The sequence below is a fragment of the Microcaecilia unicolor genome, chromosome 1, assembly GCF_901765095.1.
Source record: "Microcaecilia unicolor chromosome 1, aMicUni1.1, whole genome shotgun sequence".
Classification (NCBI taxonomy): Eukaryota; Metazoa; Chordata; class Amphibia; order Gymnophiona; family Siphonopidae; genus Microcaecilia; species Microcaecilia unicolor.
Genome location: NC_044031.1, coordinates 687,886,979 through 687,909,957, shown reverse-complemented (window position 1 = coordinate 687,909,957; position 22,979 = coordinate 687,886,979). Strand labels below are relative to the sequence as shown.

At 41.5% G+C, this 22,979-nt stretch overlaps 1 protein-coding gene across 3 annotated transcripts in view; it reads left to right on the top strand.

Moving 5' to 3' along the window:
- USP3 (ubiquitin specific peptidase 3) overlaps positions 1 to 22,979 on the top strand; it is an 85,356-nt gene that overhangs the window by 6,381 nt on the left and 55,996 nt on the right. For 2 of the 3 annotated variants that reach the window (XM_030188221.1, XM_030188236.1), the window contains 2 exons: positions 13,366 to 13,426; positions 15,478 to 15,615. In XM_030188221.1, the coding sequence (XP_030044081.1) occupies positions 13,366 to 13,426; positions 15,478 to 15,615 (199 nt within the window). Of the gene's footprint in view, positions 1 to 7,727; positions 7,787 to 8,975; positions 9,181 to 13,365; positions 13,427 to 15,477; positions 15,616 to 22,979 lie in introns of all 3 variants that reach the window. The other variant, XM_030188227.1, reaches the window with a different exon arrangement.

Sequence of the window (22,979 nt, the reverse complement as noted above, 5' to 3'; positions counted from 1 at the left end):
TGGTTGGCTTCCTGTATATCAATGTAATAAAATGGTATGCATCTTTTTTTTTTTTTTATTGACAGATTGAGAAAATTGATCTCTTGTGCTTCCTAGTGCATTTTAAACTTCAGGCTTTGATCTCTAGTGTTCAACCAATTAAAACAATTCTTGTAAAGAAACAGTGTCACCCTTCCAAATGACAAAAATGTTGTCTGTGTAGCTTAATGTGTTCTTTAAAAGGATGATCCTCAAGGAATGTCTTCTCAAAATTGGCAACTAAATTGTGGTAACATCTGTTTACCCAAATTCAATTTACAAATTTTTTGTTATTTTAAAGTTGTTTTTTTTTTAATTCTTTCATTTTTTGGAGGAAAAAAGCCTCTGTGTGTCCTTGGTCATTATTATTCTTTTTTATGACTCGCTGGACGTCAACTCTTCCCTGGCTAAAAACCTCAATTTTTTTATTTTAACTTTTTCTTTCATAAGTTTGTCTTATAGCATATAACACTTACCTTTATTTCACCATCCAACGGGGTCTCGTTTCACCTCGTGCTTTCTCAAGGAAGGACCTGGTGTATATGCTTTATATCTCCATATACCCAGTCTTTTAACTAAAACCCGCCTATTGGGCTCCGTACACAGAATTACGTTACTCGCGGTGTATTTAAAACTTAAAGGTCTTTATCAAGACCACTTTCTTTCAGCGGCTTCATACCCGAACGCGTACTACAGCAGTACGTATACTGCAGAGTCTCCTGAGGCAGGCCTGTGGTAACACAAATCTGTGTCGTGTCTGTAATAAAGTTTCCCAGTTTTGACTCAGCTGTCCCAGTCTCTGTAGTCATTGGTCCACTTCCCACTTCGTTTAGCTCACCCATTCCACGCCCATGACCACGCACACTTTTCAACTCTGTGACTTAGAATTTCCATGTGGCACGTTACAGAATATGCTTACAGTTCTGCATGTAAATTCTAATACTAATTGCTTGTTAATTGGTAATTATCAGCCCTGATTGGCTTGTTAATTAGGGTATGCCCATTGTTATGGAATACGCTTCGATTTCCACATGGAAATCTCAGTGCGGTATATAAAATCCGGGGCTTAATGCCTAGATAGCAGAGCTTCCAAGGGAGATTTTACACAGTCCTGGATTTCTGCCAACTTTTTCCTGATGCATTATGGGACCCGCAGCATTGATTTCGGTGGGTAGAATCAGGGACTGTAAATACCACTTTCTTTGGGATGTAAGTTTTTAAAACAAGGTCTGGTCAAAAACATTTCTCTCTTGGAAATGGCTAACTTGGCAGCTCTGAGATAGATACTTGAACTAATCTTTGGGATATAGTAGTGTATTCACAGAGAATGCTTCTAGTGTATTTGAAAATTGCCCCTTTGCTCTATAATTTAATTGTACCTTATTGGGCTCATGCTGTACAATGGGGCTGGTTCTGTTTTCAGAAGTTCAACTGAAAAGGTAAGTGTTATTGCCGATGAGACTAACATTTGCAGCAGAGCTGACAAAACAAGAACCTAGTTAATGGTTGGGCTTGTGACCAGGTCAGAGAGAAGAAAGATTTTCTCCATCCAAACTAGTGGACAGTTTTAGGAAACACATCCTTAGAGATGGTCCTTCTTTGCATTATTGAGGTTTGGCCTTCTGGTAACAGTGTTCTTCCTTGCAAGGCCCTGGAGTGGCTCCCTCACTCTCCCTTCATACACATTCTGCCTCCAGTGCTGCTGGGACTGTATCTGTGCTGGAAGAAAATAGAATATCAGTTTTGGGAGGGGGGGGGGGGGTTAAAAAACTGGAGTGAGGGCCACCTTTGAGGTTAGAGACAGGATGGTGAAGGCTGACTGGTCGGAATAGGTTCAGATGGAGAAAAGTGTGTAGTGGAGAGGAGCTAGTGAGACCATGGGGGCGGCGGCCGCAATGTGGTGGGGAACATGGATAGAGAATGAGAGGGATATGGACTTAAGGGGGAGTGTAGGGGAGAAGATTGTTTTAGCATGAGTTCTAAGTCAGTGTTTCCCAAGTCAGTTCTGGAGTACCCGCTTGCCTGTCAGATTTTCAGGATACCCACAATGAATATTCATGAGAGAGATTGTATACAATGGATGTGTATGCAAATCGATCTCGTGCATATCCTGAAAACCGGACTGGCAAGGGGATACCCAGGACTGATTTGCGAAAAACTGCTCTAAGTATCTGTAAGCAGGCAGGCAGACCATATCATCGGAGGTGGATGATGGATCCGTCCCCCATCCCCCCACCTCATGCCCAGCGTGCTGTTCACTTTGTCCAATGATGATCTTGATTCATATTGGAGGCTTTTGTGTTGTTCTTTGCCAAAGTAGCCCCCAGTAACAATCACTGCGGTAGTTTGTTCATTTTCCAGCAAGCAGTGAGGACACTGAGAATTTCTTCATTCTATTTACTACTACTACTTAACATTTCTAGAGCGCTACTAGGGTTACGCAGCGCTGTACAATTTAACAAAGAAGGACGGTCCCTGCTCAGAGGAGCTTACAATCTAAAGAACAAAATGTCAAGTTGGTGCAGTCTAGATTTCTGAGTAGAGGTGTGGTGGTTAGGTGCCGAAGGCACATTGAAGAGGTGGGCTTTGAGCAGTGATTTGAAGATGGGCAGGGAGGGGGCTTGGCGTATGGGCTCAGGGAGTATACTATTTGAAATCACTTCAAGTGTTCATTCTTGGTAGAACCATTGAATGCTTACTGATTCATGGGCAGAATATATTGAAACGTATAAGCTGTTGATCTGGAACAAATAAGGTTATTTAAATTTCTTAATGTAATTCTCAAAGCTGGTTATTAATGCAGCAGAGTATAATGATCAAACAGTATGATTTAAAGATGCTATGGCGGTTTGAGTTTGGCTCCTAGGTAGCTCACTATTTATGGACTTGCCCCTCTGTGGTGCATTCTATAGATTGCCTGTGGTCATTTCGGGATAGTAGAGCTCTCTTAAAAGGAAGTTAGTATGTTGGCAATAGAGAAATTGAAGGCTTAGCTCTAAAGCTGTAAGTGTTATGTGTTCTTTCCATAGGTAGGACAGCCCTTCCGCACTGTAGTGTAGATTTGCTGTTAGGGTTATCTGCATGAGCAATATTTACTTTTCACTGCTTCTCCAGGAAGTGAATGTTTTGCATAGAAAGGCAAAAAAAAAAGTTATCTTGTTACTAAAACCTGATTTAGGATGAGTAAACATTAAACACTTTCCTACTTCTTTGGTATGGGGCTGAGGATGTAAGCCAGCACAGCAGCTGAGCTCAGGAAGTGATTTCTGTTTGAGGATGGAGATAGCCTATTGTTCTATGGTAATTCTTTGTTTTGGAACTTTAATTAATGCAGCTGTTTTAGAACTGGGAAGTTCTACTGTTTTGAGTGACTTTGCATGTACATGTACTGTACATTGTGGTTAGGTTGATTTTGCTGTGTCCCCTTAAAATAATCTGTACTCAGGAACTCTTATTTGCTTAATTTAAAATAAGCAAAATTTACTGTATAAGTACACCTTTCATGGATGAAATCCACAGAAGGGGAGAATTATCCTCGAAACTAACATGATCTTATGGCATATCATGTCACTTTTTTTTGTCCCTTGATCCGGTTACTGTTGGATTATAATTTCCAGCTGAAACATATGCATGGTTTTTTCTACACTCACAATAGACTTTAAGAAGCTCCTGGATTGTCCTATGTTTGCTGAAGGGAACAAAGTACACCTTTTAACATGCTAGTGATTGCGTGTATATATTTGCACCTTTACAAGTGCACATTAGCTTTTTTTTTTTTTTTTAGTGTGCTACAGTCTTTTGTAGCTTGGGTTTTGCACTTTGTCATCTGTCCTTGTAAGCACAGTCCTGACTGGGTGATAGGTTCTGCTGTTAATGCCATTCACATCTCTCCCCACCAAATATTACTTAAACACATCTGATAAATGTGTGGTGTAGGAAGAGACCTTTGCACAGGGTTTTAAAACTCACTGACTATCTTGCCTGGGGTGAGTGTATTTTGTTGACTGGCAGGCAGGGGAGAGCAAGTTGGCTGTATCATTACCTTCACTGATGGCTTGGGAGGACAGTTTTGGGTCCACTTGAGGTAGGGCAGAAAAGGAAAGAGTTGGGGGAGTGGGGGAGAATGAAAGCACTGTGGGGGGGGTGGGAGGATAACAGAGCACTGTACTTGACTTGGGGAACAGGAGGTGTCTTCAGCCTATATCCAGGCCTCAGAAGAAAGTGAGATGGCTGAGGGATGGAAGAGAGGAGGAGGAGCAAGAAAGGAGGGGGAGAGGGCTGTAGGAGAGATTGGAGGAGGAAAGTAAGGAGTGCACCTGGGGGTGATAATGGAGGAGGAGAATAAAGGGTATACTCATAAGGGAAGAGATTAGCACCAAGTCCTCTTGCTGGTGAACCCCCCCCCCCCCCATACATATTATGGGGAGATGGTACATGGGGAGTGAATTTTGTTCCTTGCCAGTAAGTCCTGGAGAAATTTTAGAATCTCTGGAGATATAATTTAAGTTTTTTTTCACGCCCATTAATCAAGACTTAAACAATTCAACATAATTGACTTGAGATTAAAATGCCTTTTAGCTTTTGAACCTATCCACACCAGATTTCCAGGACACAGTGATGGTGGTGGGCTTCTTTTTTATCCACATGTTATGCAAGCATAATTATAATTTCCTAATTCTTCTTTGCATCTGATATACTCCACATTGCAGGAGGTATCAAGCAGGTCCATGAAGATCACAATGGGGATGTGTTCCACAAATACACAGGTGGTGGTGTCCTCTCGTACCAAAAACGTTTTGGCTTTACACTCACTCACTACCACATGGTCAGCATATATTGGGGGGGGGGGAGGGGTGACAGCAATCTTAATCGCCTTTGGAAGGCACTAAGGCTTATGAAATCACTGTGTATGCACGTTTGTGTGTTTCTTACTGAATTTTCTTGTTTGGTGGTGTGATTCTGAAAGTCCTTTGTGTTTTTTTTTTTTCTGGATCTGTGCATATTGATGCACTATGAATATGCGCATTTCAAAAAGTAGGTTGCATTAGCTCTGGCTGTAATTTGTTCAAAATATGGTGCTGAATACTCATGGTGCAAATAACTTTTACATGAATTACAGGTGTTGCACTCCTAGCAAGCCTGGGCTTCTCTACTGCCTATGGTGACTGGTAATGGGACATTTTTATACTGCCTGCATAATGAGTACTTTTGTCTGCTCTCGCTTTATACCATTTCTAAAAGTGAAAGTGAGTGGGTACATTCAGTCTGAAAACTGCCTAAGAAAAGTACATATACACACTTGGCACCTCTTTTTGTGTGGGTGCTTATTTTTGCCTCCTTCATAAAATACAAAAACTGTGCGTCTTTTCAGATTTAGTCAACACCTTTCCCAAGTATAGCATAGTTCTGCATGGGGGGAGGGGAAGAGGACAATTTTTTAAAAGCCCATTTCTGTGGCTAAATTGTTGTTTTATCTACGGGAATGGCTTTGAACATTGCCTTTATAATTTAGTGTAGCCAAAACAGTTGTGTTTGAAAGGAAACAATGAATTTCTGTCACACCCTAACCAAGGTTGTTTTCTAAAAGGCATGCCTACCCATGCAATTTTCCCTTGATGGTGTACATCAACCTCCTTGGCATCATTGTACCCTGCCCCCCCCAACAATGGATACTGCTCATGTGTGATGTTTGCAGTTCTCTGACAGGTCATATCTTAAGAAGGAAATTTGGGGTGGGGGGTGCTAAATGCCTTCTTTCTCCTGAGGCGTATGGCACTAAACCTTAGTGCAACACACTTTTACAGGTGAATTTCAACAGAAAAAGCTTTTGAATTTCTGTGAAAACAGTGCGTTAGTTGAGGGCTAGTAGTTTGTGGTATATGGTGTACCCTGCACTGGATAGAGAACATTTTTGTCCACGTTAGTATCTTTGTACCAGTTGTTGACATGTTTGCTAAAACAGTAATCTCATTGTTAATTCTGTGGTATGTAACTCTTTATACTTCTATTAAGAATCCTGAGCCACAGATTATTGTTGGATTGTTGCTGTCAAAATATTGGACCTGCAGCACAGTTTGGCAGGGACTTCAGAAACCACCGTATTGCCTCATATAATCCATATTTAGAGGCAGATGTGTCAGCATTTACAAATGCAAATATCCCTGTATTTTCAGTGGAAAGGGAGGGCAACGTTAGATAGATTCAGCCCTGGAGCAAAGGTTAAATGCATGTGTCCCTTTACTCAGTGGTTCGCAGATCTGTTTTTCTAATAGATTCTTTGGTGTCTGGATGAGGAGCTAGTGCAGTAAGATGCATTACAATTATCCGTGATGGATTTTAATATTGGCATTTTATTGCAGATCACCTTGTTTAATGCCTCTTATACTAATAGGCATTAAACCTGGCGTTTTGACATTTAATGTCGATATGTTAATGCTATTGCTATCACGTCAGCAGTAACACGCACCCTAGCAAGAGTCCCTGTGTACTCGGTAGGCAAATTGAGGTCTCCAAGATAAGAAGTAGCTGCAGCCCAACTAACAGATTCTTTCAAATTACAAATGTCTTTCACCCATGACAGACTGGTTTCTGTTCTAATCTAATCTTATACAATGATTATATTCCATGAATACCTAATAAGTTCATCGCAGATTACATAGAAAGAAACTGGGTATACCCAGGAAAATACAAATGTAGCCCCCTCATAATTAAACAATACATTAGAGAAGCCCTAATGTATCTATCAACAGCCTTTCAAATAACCAGGTTTTCAGAGATTTCCAAAATAAGAGATAACTATTAAGATATTTAAATTCCATAGGCAAGTGATTTCTCATTTTTGTTGCTGCACAGAGGACTGATAAACCTTTAACTCCTCTTCATGATGGCAAGTGCAAAATGAGAAAGTCTCTGTCTTGATATACTGTAGATAATCAATGAAAATATATATTGAGGAGCCAAACCCTGTAAGATCTTAAAAATAGTTGCACAAACTCTCCTTCGCCTTACCAAGTACACGAGATGAATCACTGATGGCAGGAGAGAAGTTCGCTTGGTTTCTTTAGACCTCTCCAATCACTTTAGGCTCCTACGGTTGCTTACGGACCTTCATATTTCAGATGCTGCCCTCTCCTGGTTTAAGCCTTACCTTACTAACTGGTATTTATCAGGACTCTGTCCCGGGACAAATTCTGTTTTAACATTTTCCTCATCTCTTTCCCTCTTTATCCAGCCCTAGGACTTCATATTTTATATCTATGCTGGTGACATCCAGATTCTTCTCTTCCTTGGTTCTTACTCCTTTTCAATAGAAATAGTGGCCGTTGCTAAACTGGTAGCAGGCTGAATGGTTTCAAATTAAACCCATCCAAATCTGAGGCAATCATTCTTCCTTCTTACGCTGTGCAGTCCCCCTACCCCACTCTTTGTATAAAAGGCACATTGCTCCCCCTGAGGGACTCTATAAAGATCCTCTGAGTTTTTTCTTCATCACTTTTCACACTGAAATTTCCCATGTAGTTTCTACCTAAGCAAATGTGTTAATTTTTGTCTATGCTTGACCGTTCCTCCTTGCATATACTTACCCTGGTTCATGTAACTACTGCAATTCATTATACCAGGGAAAAAAATACAACTAATACAGAACACTATCCTTAGGTTACTATTTGGTCTTAGGAAATTTGACCATATCTCCTTTTTCTACCTTGCAGAACATTGGCTTCCGATTGCATACAGGATTCCTTTTAAGATACTGATCGCCATCCACCAGGTATTATGTTCTGGCTCCCCATCCTCTCTAGATAGTCTCCTCAGAGAATACTTAGGTCATTACACCAGAATCTGTTGTTTATATCCTCTGGTTGGCAAGTCTGTTTTGTCAATAATAGACATTGTTTTGTCTGTTGTATCACTGGCCCTCTAGAACAGAGGTTCTCAACCCAGTCCTCAGGACACACCTAGCCAGTCAGGGTTTCAGGATATCCACAATGAATATGTATGAGAGAAGTTTGTGTACACCACTTCCATTGTATGTAGATCTTCTCATACATATTCATTGTGGGTATGCTGAAAATCCTACTGGGAAGGTGTGTCCTGAGGACTGAGTTGAGTGCCACCTTCATTTTTTTCATAGAACCGAACCTGCTTATGATGAATTCAACTCCTTATTAAAAATCATTTCTTCTCTCTAGCTGCCTTACAAGGTAAATTTAAAATCTTTCTATATATTCACGCCTGAACTACTCATAGAGGTGTCAGGTTGGTGAAGGAGTCCAACGCTTTGTCTTCCCTTTGCTTTTGCCGTCCCCCCCAAGTTTTCTTTAATACTATTACATCCATTCCTTTTGTTCTTTCCTCTTGTGTATTGTCTGCCACATATTTTGTTTTGTATCTGTTACTTAGTGTCTTGGTCAGTGCTTTATTATATGTATTTCCCTATTACCCTATTTTATTTTCTTGCTAAATCACTTAGATGTTTATTCAAATGGTGGTACCGTATATCAAAATCTGAATCTTGAACCTTACTCCCTCGCCCACCCCCCCTCCGGTGGTAAGCACCATTTTGAATTTTTGTGCTAATGGGGAAGAGACAATTGTTCTCCCTCCTGCTCTCATTGATATGAACCTGCCTTAGATGAAGTAGGCTGGGAAAGGGGCCATGATTAGGAAGAAGGGGGACACGGTTTGGGGTACCTTGTCTTTAGTGAGCATTGCATTAGTCCCTGGAGCAGACTTGCCTCAGAGTACCAGTAGGTGAAAGGAAATGACATTGGTTAATATGATTTGTTTTAACCTGTTTTAAATATTAATGAGCTGGTTTGCATGAATTTGCATTCAACACAAGTCATTGATAACTTTCTTCTCAGTTTGCATTAGCTCCATGGTGTTAACACTGTTAACCTAAACACACTTTACTGTATTGGCTTTTAAACTTCAAAAATACTCTTCTCTTTATTCAGGCTCAACTGACACTGGCCACAGCAGCTACATGTCTCTTCTTTGACTCAGTCTGCAATTGGGATAAAAAAAGACCCCCTTTGCAAACCTGGGAACTTTGCTCAGCATATTAGCAGAGGATGGAGGGAAGTAGAACTTCACTTAGCGTGTTCTGGTACGCATGGCAGGCAACATGTCACCTACAAGATATGGAATTCAAAGAAAACGGTAATGGAATTCAAACATGCGTGGGATAAACACAAAGGAATCCTGTTTAGAAAGAATGGTTCCGTGGAATCTTAGCGGAGATTGGGTGGAGACACCGGTAATTGGAAACAAAACAGGAGCTGGGCAGACTTCTACGGTCTACGCCCTGCTCATGATTGAATAGATAGGGATGGGCTAGAGTGTAAATTTTAAGGGACTTCAATGTTAGCTTCAGAACTTAGTACAAGAACAGTACTAGGCAGACTTCTACGGCCTGTGCCCTGAGAAAGGCAAGGACAAATCAAACTCAGGTATACATATAAAGTATCACATACCATGTAAAATGAGTTTATCTTGTTGGGCAGACTTAAAGGTCTTTATCTGCCGTCATTTACTATGTTACTGTGTAGATAAGGATGCTCAAAATCTTTGCACTCGCCTCCCTACAGATGCGGTGCATAGCCGGTTGTACTGTGCATTCTGGTACTGCCATATATAATAGAACATGGAGTGACAACCTCTTCCCACTTTTCTGTTTCCTCGTTTCCTGATGTTTCCTTCCCTGCTTCTTCAGAGATGCCACTCATTAGGGGGTGTGGCCCTTATTTGAAGGCTGTCATATACTTTTTGAGCCCCTTATCTCTCTTAGAGCCTCAGTGGTAGTGCGCTGACCTTGTTCACTCGTTTCTTGAGAAACAAGTCTTAAGAGGAGAAAAGCCACCAGTAAAAAGAAATCTAAACATACCTTCCTATCCACTTTGCCTCCCCCACCTCATCCCCTTCCTTTGTATGTGTGCTGTGAAACCTATGTGCATACATCTAGCCACTGAGTGGAAGGCAGTTTTCAGCCTGGACAATATCCAGATTATTTTGAAAAATTCAATTAAAAATTGTCTCATATGAAGGAGTTGCTGGGAATTCAGCCTCTGCAGCCTCATGGGCCAGAGACTTGAGGCTGAGCCACCAAGGTTGCTTAGGTGCAACCTGAGGGGCCGATATCTAGATACGTCCAATTTTTGACTGGTTCTACCCAATTTAGCGTGCATGTTATTTAGCAAGTAATGCACAAAAGGTTTCTGCGTCCATTTTCCCAATCATGGTAGCGGGTAATGAACTAATTAGTATCAAAATGAGCATTCTGAGCATTGCATCCATTTCCAAGCGATGCACAGAAAGGAACGTCTACCTTTTAACATGCAAACTTTTCCGTGAGATCTGGAACTACTGTTGTGTGAGGGTGACTTCTGGGAGAAGCACTCTGCTTGCATTTTTCAATAGTAAAACTTGTCAGAGATCAGAGAATAGTTTATAGTGGCAGTGAAACAAGTGGGGGCGGGGGGTGGAGCTTTCAGAAAGGAGTATTTTTTTTTCAGTAGGAAATTGCTCTGATGCTGGCTCCATCTTCCTCCTGCAGCTTACAGCTTACTTGACTTCCCTCATCAGGCTGCCCCCCCCCCCCCCCCCCCCGATTTTGCTTGGGAAGCTCCTCCTTGCTGAAAGCCCCCCCCCCCCCAGCAGACATCATAGGGGCTTCCCCCAGCTGATTAGCTGTCTGCATGTTTCTCCTCCCCCTCCCCTTCCCATCTGATATCATAGGGGCAAATAGTGAATTGACTGGGGAATGCCCCTATGATGTCAGCTGGGGAGGGGCGGAGAAACAAGCAGAGAACCAATCGGCTGGGGAAAGCCTCTATGATGTCAGCTGGGGGAAACGAGAAACAAGTAGGCAGCCGGGGGAAAGCCCCTTTGATATGGGCTTAGGGGCTTTCAGCAAGGAGGAGATTCCCAAGCGAAAATCATTAGGGCAGCCTGAGGGAAGGCAAGTGAACTGCAGGAAGAAGGTGGAGCCAGAGTCAGAGAACTGCAGGTGAAAGGAGACAGTGGAGTCAGCAAGTACTGCAGGGGAAAGGAGAGGTTACAGCAGTGGGATTCCTGGGCATGTGGAGAACAGGAACCCTTACTGCGCATGTGCTAGGCGCTTTCCCTACTGAGCTGCTTGCTAAATTTACGTAAATCTCATTTGCAAGGGATTTCCTTTGAGCATCGCTCACTTTCAAAATCGGTAACTTCTACCGTGGATCTAAATGGACATGGTTTTTAACAGGGACTTTTGAACATCAGCCCTTGAATTCCAAGAAACATGATCATGAATGGCAGGAGAAGCCTTCCCTCCCCCCCCCCCCCCCAATTAGAAAATCAGGATGCTTGTTTTATCAGTGACAGTACGTACGCGGGAGCCCAGCTAGACACACCCTTGCTGGTTCAGCAGTTTTCAGTGGGCCTGTCTTGCATCTACTTCTGTCCCAGCTCCTTGTACTGCCTTGGTGCAAGTTCTTTTCTGCTTATTCCATGCTGCATTCCTGCTTTACCTGTGATTCCTGTTTCACATCTGATTCCTGCTGTACCTGTGATTCCTGTTCCTAAATAGGTTTGCATTGCATGATCCCACCCTGTGCCTGGGCTAGCCTCCCTATCTATGCTGTTGCCCAGGGTAGGCACTCGTATATTGTCTGCATTCTTTCTATTGTCAACCTAATGGTTAGTGCAGTGGTCTGAGAACGTGGGGAGCTGGGTTTGTTTCCCACTGCAGCTCCTTGTGACTCTGGACAACTCACTTAACCCTCTATTGCCCCAGGTACAAATAAGTACCTGTATATAATAAGTAAACCCCTTTGATTGTAACCACAGAAAGGTGGTACATCAAATCCCTTTCCCTTTTCAAATGTTTTTTTTTCTTTATTTGCAAAGCAATAGGACACTTGCCTTTTTCTAGATTTATACCCCAGATACAGTCTGAAAAATTTTACTCTTTAGGATGGTGCACCCTTGGCATCTCTATTGCTTCTAGAGTGAGGCTGGCACTCTCTCAAGGAATGAACTCCCATGAAATCTGTAGGAGTTCCTGATGCCATGCTTTGGAAACTGCTGTGCGTCATCTGTTATCTTCTTCCAGAAATTGCATAACAGTAGTTCTACCAGCAGGTTAGCTTAAGCAGTTTAATGCATCTATGTAATTCAGCTATTTTAGTTACTGCATTTACATATATATAAGGCTAAAGAGGTTAGAGCTCCTCAGCTTGGAAAAGAGACGGCTAAGGGGAGATATGAAATGAGGTCTAAAAAATTCTGACTAGAATGGAATGGGTAAATACAAGTAAACAATTTATCAAAAAATACAAAGCATAGAGGATGCTCCATGAGGTTACACATGGCACATTTACAACAGAAATATTTTTTCACTCAACATTTAGTTAAGCTCTGGAACCTGTTGCCGGAGGAAATGGTAAAATTAGTTAATGTAGCTGGTTTTAAAAAAGGTTTGGAGAAATTCCTGCAACAAGAGTCCATAATTCATCATTAAGGTAGAACTGGGGAAAGCCACTGCTTATCCCTGAGGTTAAGGAGCATGGAATCTTGCTACTTTTTGGGATTCTGGCCCATGTACCTGTTACCTTGACTGTCCACTGTTGGAAACAGGATACTGGGCTAGATGGATTCTTGGTCTTAACCCAAAGGGCAATATGTTCATGGTGATTGTGCTATCTGTATATTCACTGCTGCTGCCTGTACAAATAGTGATAATTGAATGTATGGATTGTTTAAATGCTATTGCTCCTGTTGAACTTATTCTGGTCATTGTGCTGGCTAAATAATTGTGAATATCTTGGAAAGGTTGATATGCAAGACTTTCTAGCTGCCTTGTAAAGAGAATTTCAAGTTATAAACATTGGTTTTTCCCATTAAATAGCTTGGATGTGGTTAAATAGGATGTGTGTGATGTTTCCAGACCACGTCCGTCCAATTCTGATTGAGAAGAGAGGAACAGTGTGCTCTAAAAGCTTTGTTGCACCAGTATCTTCGGATAGGTGATCAGAACACAAGAATACACTTTTGCCTAGATCAGATTATATAAACTAAAACAACACTGGTGGAAAGAGAACTTTGGAAGTGGTTGACGTTTTGTTTCTAACTCGGGCAAAGCAGCTATGATACACAGACTGAAGCAGGAGGGGTCAAGCTTGTTTCTACAGTTTGCAGATCTTTGCTGCTACACCAGAATTATAAACAAATGTCAGCCATTGAGAGTACTGCTTTTAATCATTCATGGTCTTTGAAGTGTTGAATTTTGCTTTCCGTGGTTCGTTCAAATCTTTTCAAACTCAACCAGCACATGAGATTTAATGGTTTTCTATTTTTTTTTTTCAGTGTGTCGGTCAAACAAAAGTCCTTGGGTCTGTCTGACGTGTTCAAGTGTCCACTGTGGAAGGTGGGTACAGAAGTGACTGTGCAGATGTTATGTTAATAGGGATTTGTCTCTCATCAGCTGTCTTATAAATAAGATTCAAGGCAAGTCAGCTACTCAAAAAGTAAGAGACTGATAACTATCAGGAATTACAAATAAAAAACAAATTCAAGCTTAAAAATAGTGTTTATAACCCCCATGGCCTAGTGAACAAATATTTTTCAGGGCTTTTCAAAATAAAAAGTAAATACTCGACAAGCGAAATTTGGAAGGAAGATTATTCCAGTAGTGAACTGCAGCAAAAAAAGAAAGATTTAAACTGTACAGCCTTAGCAGAAGGAAGAGCTAACAATAAATAATTACAGCTCCTAGAAGTAGTCCTACATTTTAAAAGATTCACCAGCTGGGAACCATCTTCAGGGCAAGTACCATCCAGAAACTTAAATACTTAACAAAGTACTTAAAAACAGCCCGAGCCTGCACAGGCAACCACTGCAGGGCAACCAACAAAGGAGTTATGTGATCTAGCGAGTTTTCTGGAATATCAGCCGTGCAGCTGAATTTTGAATCTGGATTCTTGAGAGTTGCTTGGAAGACAGACCCAGGTAAAGAGAACTCCCATAGTCCAATAATGACAAAATTGTTAGTATTACAATAATCCCAAAATGGTTATGTAAAAAGGAGGATCTCAACAAATGTAGTTGTTTCAGTTTAAAATATGCATTTCTAATTAAACTGTTAATCTGTGATTCCATGTTTAATGAAGAATCTGGAACCACTCCTAAAACTCTGGAGGTCCTCTCTACCTTAAAGTGAGACCCATCCTCACCCAGAATCACCTGTGAAATCGTGGCTGAGTTCATAATAAACATTTTGACCAATTGAAGCATCGTCTGTCTATCCTTGAGTCATCTTCGCTGTTGTGTCTCATACTCTCATGAGTTCATAGAAAACCATAAAAATGTGGTCTTGTCAGTTTGAACTTAGTAGAATAAAGAGTCTATACCTTGATCAACAGATCATCTGCATATGACAACATGAGCTTGCCTGGGTAGAGCCAGATTTGACCAAGGGAGCTCATGTACAAGTTATACAGAAGGGGGAGATGGGAGAGCCTTGGGGAACTCCACAAGGGGTTCCCATAAAGAAGAATATCTTCTGTCCTTCAAATAGATGTCTCTTTTATACATTTGTTAAGGACTGAGTGGAAAGTGTGTGTACTCTCTGTAGTCTGCCACCAGTTTTTGCAGTTTGGTAGTATTGTATAATATGGCTAAATGCTCATTCTGTCATAGCAGTAGATAAGATAAATAGTGATAGCTAGGAGGTGTTTTGTTTTTTTGGTCCTGTTAGGGTGGTGGTGATACTCTGAATGTGTTTAGGGGAGAGGGGCGACAGCAAGAGGAAGGAAAAATGTAGCACAGCTCTGAGTGGCCAGAGGCTGTTAAGAAAAGTCAGTCTTTCAGGAGTAGCCTAGTGGTTAGTGCAGTGGACTTTGATCCTGGGGAACTGAGTTCAATTCCCACTGCAGCTCCTTGTGACTCTGGGCAAGTCACTTAACCCTCCATTGCCCCAGGTACAAATAAGTACCTGAATATATGTAAACCGCTTGGAATGTAGCTGCAAAAACCTCAGAAAGGCGGTATGTCAAGTCCCATATGCTTTGGCGCCCCTTCTCAAGGTTAATGTTCTTGCTCGGGGGGGTTTCTACCAAGTCTTTATGGCACATCCAAGCAGTTGGATTTTCAGGACATTTACTATCATTATGTTTGAGAAAAAGTTGCATACAAAGGAGGCAGTGCACGCAGATCTCACTCATGCAAATTGATTGTGGATAACGTGAAAACCCGACTGGGTTGAAAACTACTATTTTAGCTTGTAGGTGATCATCCTTCCATGTTATGGTAGTTATAGCACATCTTGGGTTACCCCACTTGGATTTTCGAGCATGTGCGTCTTCTCAAGAATAGGTGCCTTAACTCTCTTTTTTTTTTTTTAATCTCTCTCCATTGCCATTTTACCTTTGTTGAGTATCAGTAATTGTTTTAATTCTGTGGTGGGTCTTTTTTTCCAAGGTATGTGAACGGGCATGCAAAGAAGCATTATGAAGATGCACAGATTCCTTTAACCAACCATAAAAAGACAGAAAAATCTGAGAGGGACAGAGTACAGCATACAGTCTGCATGGACTGCAGTAGCTACAGTACCTATTGGTAAGCCAGCCTTTAATTCAAGGTCTTGTGCATTGACCCATGCAGAATTGCTCTGAAGCACAATGGACTGAACAGTATGATATTGCCTTTACCCTACTACATGAAATTTCTCTCCTCTGTGTCCACTTTGTTCAGCCTCTCTCGTCTGTGTCCACCATTGCCCCTATGCAATCATGGGGGATCTAACCAAGCAGTCGAGTATAATTTACTTAAAAAAAAAAAATTCTTTGACTATGTCCTTGCTCACTTTTTATTTTCATTGTTGCATTTGTACCGATTATACTTGGACAAGTTGTGGCGTTTCACTATGCTCCTCATATATTTATCTGTTGTAGTCTGTGCCGAGGGTTAAGTGGACTAGATAGGTGATAGATAAACCAATTTAATTTTGGCCTAACAAGTTTTAAAATAGGTGCCTTTTCATTAGGTCAGCGAGGAGATGATGCAGTTTCTCTGTGACCTGGGTTGGCCACTGTTGGAAACAGGATGCTGGGTTTGATGAACCTTTGGTCTGTCCCAGTGTGGCAATACTTATGTTGGAATTAACTAGGGGTGTGGTTCCCTGCAGGTGTTAATTTACTGCTTGCATTATAGTGTTAGTTCAATAAGAGGATGGGATGAACTGTAGCACATTTAAAACATATGAATAGCCATACTGGGTCAGACCAAGATTCATGCTGCTGATCCCAAGCAGTGGCTTTCCCCATGTCTCTCTCAATAGCAGAGTATGGACGTTTCCTCCAGGACTTTGTCCAAGCCTTTTTTAAACTCAAATACACTAACTGCTGATACCATATCCTCTGACAACAAGTTCCAGAGCTTAACTGCTCGTTGAGTGAAAAAATATTTCCTCCTGTTCGTTTTAAATGTATTTCCATGTAACTTCCTTGAGTGGCCATCCCCTAGTCTTTGTATTTTTTGAAAGAGTAAAAAATCTGTTTACGTTTACCCGGTTCTACACCACTCAGGATTTTGTAGACCTCAATCATATACCCCCTCAGCCGTCTCTTTTCCAAGCTGAAGAGTCCTAACCTCTTAAGCCTTTCCTCATATGAGAGAAGTTCCATCCCCTTAATCATTTTGGTCACCCTTCTTTGAACCTTTTCTAAGTCAGCTATATATTTTTTTTGAGATACGGCAACCAGAACTGAATGCAATACTCAAGGTGCGGACACACCATGGAGCGATACAGAAGCATTATAATATTATTTGGTTTATTTTTTATCCCTTTCCTAATAATTCCTAATTTCTGTTTGCTTTTTTGGCCGCCGCTACACACCAGCCAGAAGATTTCAGCGTATTGTCCACAATGACACCTAGATCTTCTTCTTGGGTGCTGACTCCTAGGGTGAACCTAGAACAAATAACTATAGTTTGGATTGTTCTTTCCAGTATGCATCAATTTGCACTTGTCCATATTAAAGTTCATCTGCCACTTGAATACCCATCCTTCCAACTTCCTAAGGTCTTCCTGCAGTTTTTCACAATCCTTGTGGGGTTTTTTTTTTTACAACTTTGAATAGATTTGTGTTGTCTGCATGTTTAATCACCTTACTCATTGTTCCAATTTTCAGGTCATGTATAAATATGTTAAATAGCTCCAGTTCCAGTAAGATCCCTTGGGCATTCCACTATTCACCCTCCTCCGCTGAGAGAATTGGCAGTTTAAGCCTACTTTCTGTTTTCTCTCCATCAACCAATTCCTAATCCACAACAGAACATTGCCTCCTGTCCCATGGGTTTTTAATTTTCTCAGGAGTCTCTCATGAGGGACTTTGTCAAAAGCTTTCTGAAAATCTGGATGCACTACATCAACCGGCCCACCTTTATCCACATGCTTATTCACACATTCAAAGAAATGAACCCTTTAACTTTCAGGGGACCTATATCTGTCTCTTTTTCCATAAATGCAGTATATATAATCTGATGCAAAAGTATGAAGTGTGTTGCTACATTGAAGCAATGAAAAATTTAAGATCACTAAGCTTTTGCAGGCATCAAAATCGAGAAGAACATCATACATCAGTAGGCAAATAATTTCTCAAAGGAAAGACCACACCCAACACCACCACAATCGGGGAACTGAAAGGAAATTTCAGAACTATACAAGAATGCAAAACATCTAAACCTGAGCTCAAATCCTTTGGAATAAACATCAGGGCATTGGCTTTCTTGCCCATTATCCGACATGAGCCTCCTGAAACTTTAAAGTGCTTCTGTCAGTCTCTGTCCTACCTCCTTACTGAGTTATAATTTTAATCTAGCCTGTAACTTCCTAACTTGCAAGCAACCTTGCTCTTAGCTGATTCTGTATTACTTTAAACCCAGTGTTAGTGTCTGGTTTTCCTAACTGGCCTGATGAAAGCGAGTCAATCCAGTAACAAGGTATTGCTGGCAGCTTGCCTGATCCTTATTTCTGCATATTAAGCAAACTAACATGTCAGCTACCACAGTGCCATGCATTAATAGAACAAAGCAGCCTCAGCTTTTCATATACAACTGCAAACTTAGGACTGGGTTTACTAAGATGTGCTAAATGCTTGTTATTAGTAAATCAGTCCCATTGCATACCATGGGAGCTGTGGTAAAGAATGTACATTAGTTTGATAGTGCCTTTTAGTAAAAATGATTGTAAGCCCTCTGGGGCAGGGAAATACATTCAGGGACAGTAGGTCTCTTGCCTTGAGTTCAGATTTGGAAAGGCATATAAGTAAGCCTGCAGTCTAGATGTTAAAAATACTAGTCAGTGATAAGCCATGTGCTAGTTAGTATTTGATAGGATGAGAAAATATTTAGAGTGGCTCTTAAAACTTCACTGCATCAGGTTTAGTTTCCCTATTTGTTATCCTGAAAGAATATATAATGTACACGTTGCTTAAATACTAGGTTATATGCTGGTATTCTTATCACTATTTCCATTCAAATACAGAGGAATAATTAGGATTTGGGGGATAATTCAGGGTGAAACTTACCTTCTCCTGTAAGGAATACGAAACAAGACCTTGATAGCAAACACTGAGCCCAAGCCAAAGTACCATGGGCTCAAAAAATACCTATGTAAATAGTATTCTATAAGCTGTAACCCAGTCAAAATAGCCCTGACAAAATGGCCACGATAACAAAGCCCCCTGACAAAAAAGCTCCCGACCTAATAACCCCTGACATAACAGCCACTGACAAAAGGGCCTGCCGACAAATTAGCCCCCAACAAAAGGGCCTGCCGACAAATTAGCCCCCAACAAAAGGGCCTGCCGACAAATTTAGCCCCCAACAAAAGGGCCTGCCGACAAATTTAGCCCCCAACAAAAGGGCCTGCCGACAAATTTAGCCCCCAACAAAAGGGCCTGCCGACAAATTTAGCTCCCAACAAAAGGGCCTGCCGACAAATTTAGCCCCCAACAAAAGGGCCTGCCGACAAATTTAGCCCCCAACAAAAGGGCCTCTGACAAAGTAATCCGAACACTACCAGACAGGGGGAGAACTTACCTTGCGGCACACTGCAAGAGGATCTGCCCAAATTTACTTGCAGAGGATCCCTGTATTTGAGGAGAACTGATCACCAGCTGACCCCGGAAGTCTTGTGTCTGGCTTGTCTCTGCCACATCCCGCTTATGCGGTAACAGGAAGTAGCAGTAGAGATAAGAGTTCTGGGTTTGGCTGGTGATGTCTTCCTCGAATACAGGAAGTCTGCTGAAGTCTTTGCTTTGAGATAAAGTTTTTAATACTAATTTTATAAATAATAATGATAAAACTAGTTTTAGGTTAAGCGTTCCAACACAATCTATTTGGGTAAATGCCTTTGTTGGAATAAACAGGCTGTGTTGGAACTCTTAAGTAATACTAGTTTTAATACCTACAATACCGACAAGCTCATTGTCTGTAGCCACAGTTGTCTGAGGAAATAAAACCTTAGAAAGTGATCTAAGCATTGTGGTTGCTTATGTGAGCAATAAGGCTTACATTTTCACTAGTGTAATTAAATATCGGAACTATAATTCTCATGATACCATCTTTGATTAATACAGTAATATGCAATGCATAATGTTAAAATTTGGTTCTTTCCTCAATTTCCTCGCTACTGATTTCCCTTACATTTGTTGGGGTCAATTGTGTTTTCCTGCTGTGTTCGTACATCGGTTTGGCTGTACAGATCAAATCAATTGATAACCTACACATTAGCGTCTATGAATTTTTTTTTTTTAAGCTTAACACATGTTAAGTTGATTTGGCATGGACTATATTTAAGGAGCATTAAAAAAAACAACAACTGAATGTGCACTAATAATTACACATCTCTGGTACACCCCAATCTGTGAACCTATCCAACCAGAAGCCTTGGTTTAATCTGATTGCTTACCATTCAACTATCAGTCTTCAAAGTGGCATACTATAAAAATATCTATTCCTATTAAAACAGTACTATAATGATAAACAAATTAAAACAATCCTATGTAATAATTCTCACCTCCAACGTTCTATGTGTCTTGCTGCCTGTGGCCGTGGCTTCTTCGGAGTTGGTCTGCTAGGCTCCGTAGCTCAGGCTGATGTCACCATAGCCATTGTGGCCACACCCCTGAGGGCGGGGCTGTCCTGGGAGTAGGCAGGGCAGGGATGGCGATGGGAAAGAGCAGGGCGGGTGGCAGCAGCAGGAAGACCACTTGGACGGAGGGAGGGACCCTGAAACAGCACTGATTATGGGAATCACCAGTGCCGGAGGGAGAATGGCACTTCAGGGGAGTAAGGTGACCACGCGGATGAGGAGAGCAGGCAGGAGAGGCGCATAGGCACCATTTTTTCTAAAAAATCGGGGGGGGGGGGGATGGCGAAGTCCACTGTAAGCAAGGAAGCCCTTTCCCGCTAACCAGAGCACACGACCCACCAGCACGCAACGGCAGCACGTACGAGGGGAGGAAGGGAGGGACAACGATCCTGAAACTTGGAGGGAGGGACCCTGAAACTCGGAGGGAGGGAGGGGACAACCCTGAAACTCGGAGGGAAGGGGGACCCTGAAACTCGGAGGGAGGTAGGGGATGACCCTGGAACTCGGAGGGAGGGAGAGGGAGGGAAGACCCTGGAACTAGGAGGGGGGGTGGGCGGGGGGCCCCTGGCACACACTCTCATTCTCACACACACACACTTTCTCTCTCACAGACACATTCGCACCCAGTCTCACTCTCTCTCTGTCACACACACAAGCTCGCACATTCACTCTCACACACACTCTCTCAAACATACACACTCCGAGGAAAAGCTTGCTATCGCCCATTTCATTTGTGTCAGAAACGGTCCTTATTTACTAGTTGTATTATAACTCAGTCATAATAATTGAATCCCAACAAACACCAAAATTAACACATTTTTTTCATAATAATCTGGCCTTGCCAAACAGGATAAGGTTGGTAAGACTATGAAAATGATGATGATATTGGGTTTTTTGTTGTTTTTTTAATTGGCATGTTGATGGAAGAGTAGTTTCCTTAAACAGCAGAACATATCATGAATACCAGTTGATAGCAATAGAATTTTGTTTATTTATGTATGCTTTATATAATTCAGTGCGGGTAGAAGTCTTTATCAATGAAGATTTCACTTGTAGTTTATCATTTTTTTTGTAATGTGTTATTTTTTTCTAGGGGGTTATTTTGTGGGAGGGGCCATTTTGTCAAGGGCTATTTTGTTACAAGGCTGTTTTGTCGGGGCTCTTTTGTCAGGGCTATTATGTCAGAGTGCCCTATAACCTGTGCCTAAAGTTTGGCGCAGTTTATAGAATACATTCTTAAGTGGAGAGCCACACCTAAATTTACGCACAGTGCACCATTCTGTAATTATGCACGTATCTGAAAACCACGCCCCCATTCCACCCTGAAACACCCATGACCCTCTCATTTCCACACTTAGCTTTATGCACATTGGTCCAAATTAAGTCTAATTAGTGCCAATAATTGCTTGTTAAAAGCCAGTAATTGGCTCATTCTATTAAATTGCACACACAAATCGGGAACGTGCCAAGATTTGCACACACAACTTTTGATGACCTTTATAAAATCGGGGGGGGGGGGGGGGGGGGGGGGGGGGAGTATATGTGTAACAAGCCTCAAATCAAACTTTTGAAATCTATCCTAACCTGTGTTTTCTTGTTATAACTCGGCTGTCTGTACCAGAAGAGATTTTAATCCTGAAACGGCTCATGGTACTGAGAGTCCTTTAGCCAATGTTTTCAGCTCATATGAGTGGCCTGAATGCATTTTTAGAAACAACCTTTTGACATAATGAGCCAATCAGTTAAATTAAAGTGGCCTGTGGATCCAAAAAAATAATGGATAGTGGCACTGTTAAACGTGATGCACCCCTTATCTCTTTGGAGTCCTGTTAAGGAATCTATGCTACATAATAGAGCCCAGTAGGAATCACGGCAACCAAGAAAAAGAAATTGTGAAGAGAGAAGATCACAAAAGTTCTTATGATTTGATAATGATTTTATTATGATGCAATATTAAATAAACTGCAGGAAATGTGTATGGCAGCCTTTGGAAATGGGGTAGAAGTGTTTTCAAAGTGAGTGTGTTTACCATGTAGAGTGAAACTGCCATGCAGGATGTGGGTGCTTGCTTTCTTCTCTGTTCTGTGCTAGATGAGGTGTTTGACATGTTTATGATTGTGTGCCTGCTATTAATGTAATAATAAGAATTTAGCACATCTACCATCTGTGGCTCTGATAATTGAATTCTGACTCACGGTCTAATATTAAAGTTTTCACATACAATGGTTTGTCTTTATTACAGATGTAGCAATCGCTTGTTGATTTGCAGCCCTAACAAACTGTGTAATGGTTGTAATGAGTACCGTGCAAGAATATAGGGACTGGATTCATTTTAAAGGCGGACACTAATTTGTTTGTCATTGTTCTTTGCTTTAATTCTTTTAAATTATTTTTTTTGTTTAATGTATTACATTGAGGGGTCCTTTTACAAAGGCGCGCTGAAAAATGGCCGGCGGTAGTGTTGGTGCGGATTTTGGGCGCACGACAATCCATTTTTTAGCATGCCTGTAAAAAAGGCCTTTTTTTTTGGCTGAAAATGGACGCGAGCCAAAATGAAAATTGCTGCACATCCATTTTGGGTCTGAGACCTTACCGCCAGCCATTGACCTAGTGGTAAAGACTCACGCGGTAACCAGGCAGTAATGACCTACGCGCATCAGATAACACTTGGTGCGCATCCGTTACGTGAGCCCAAAAATATTTGTCAGACGCGTGTATTGGACGCACACCAAAAATGAAGTTACTGCAAGAGCCATGTGGTAGTCGGATGGTAACTCCGTTTTGGCATGCGTTATGCGGCTTAGTAAAAGGGCCCCTGAGAGAA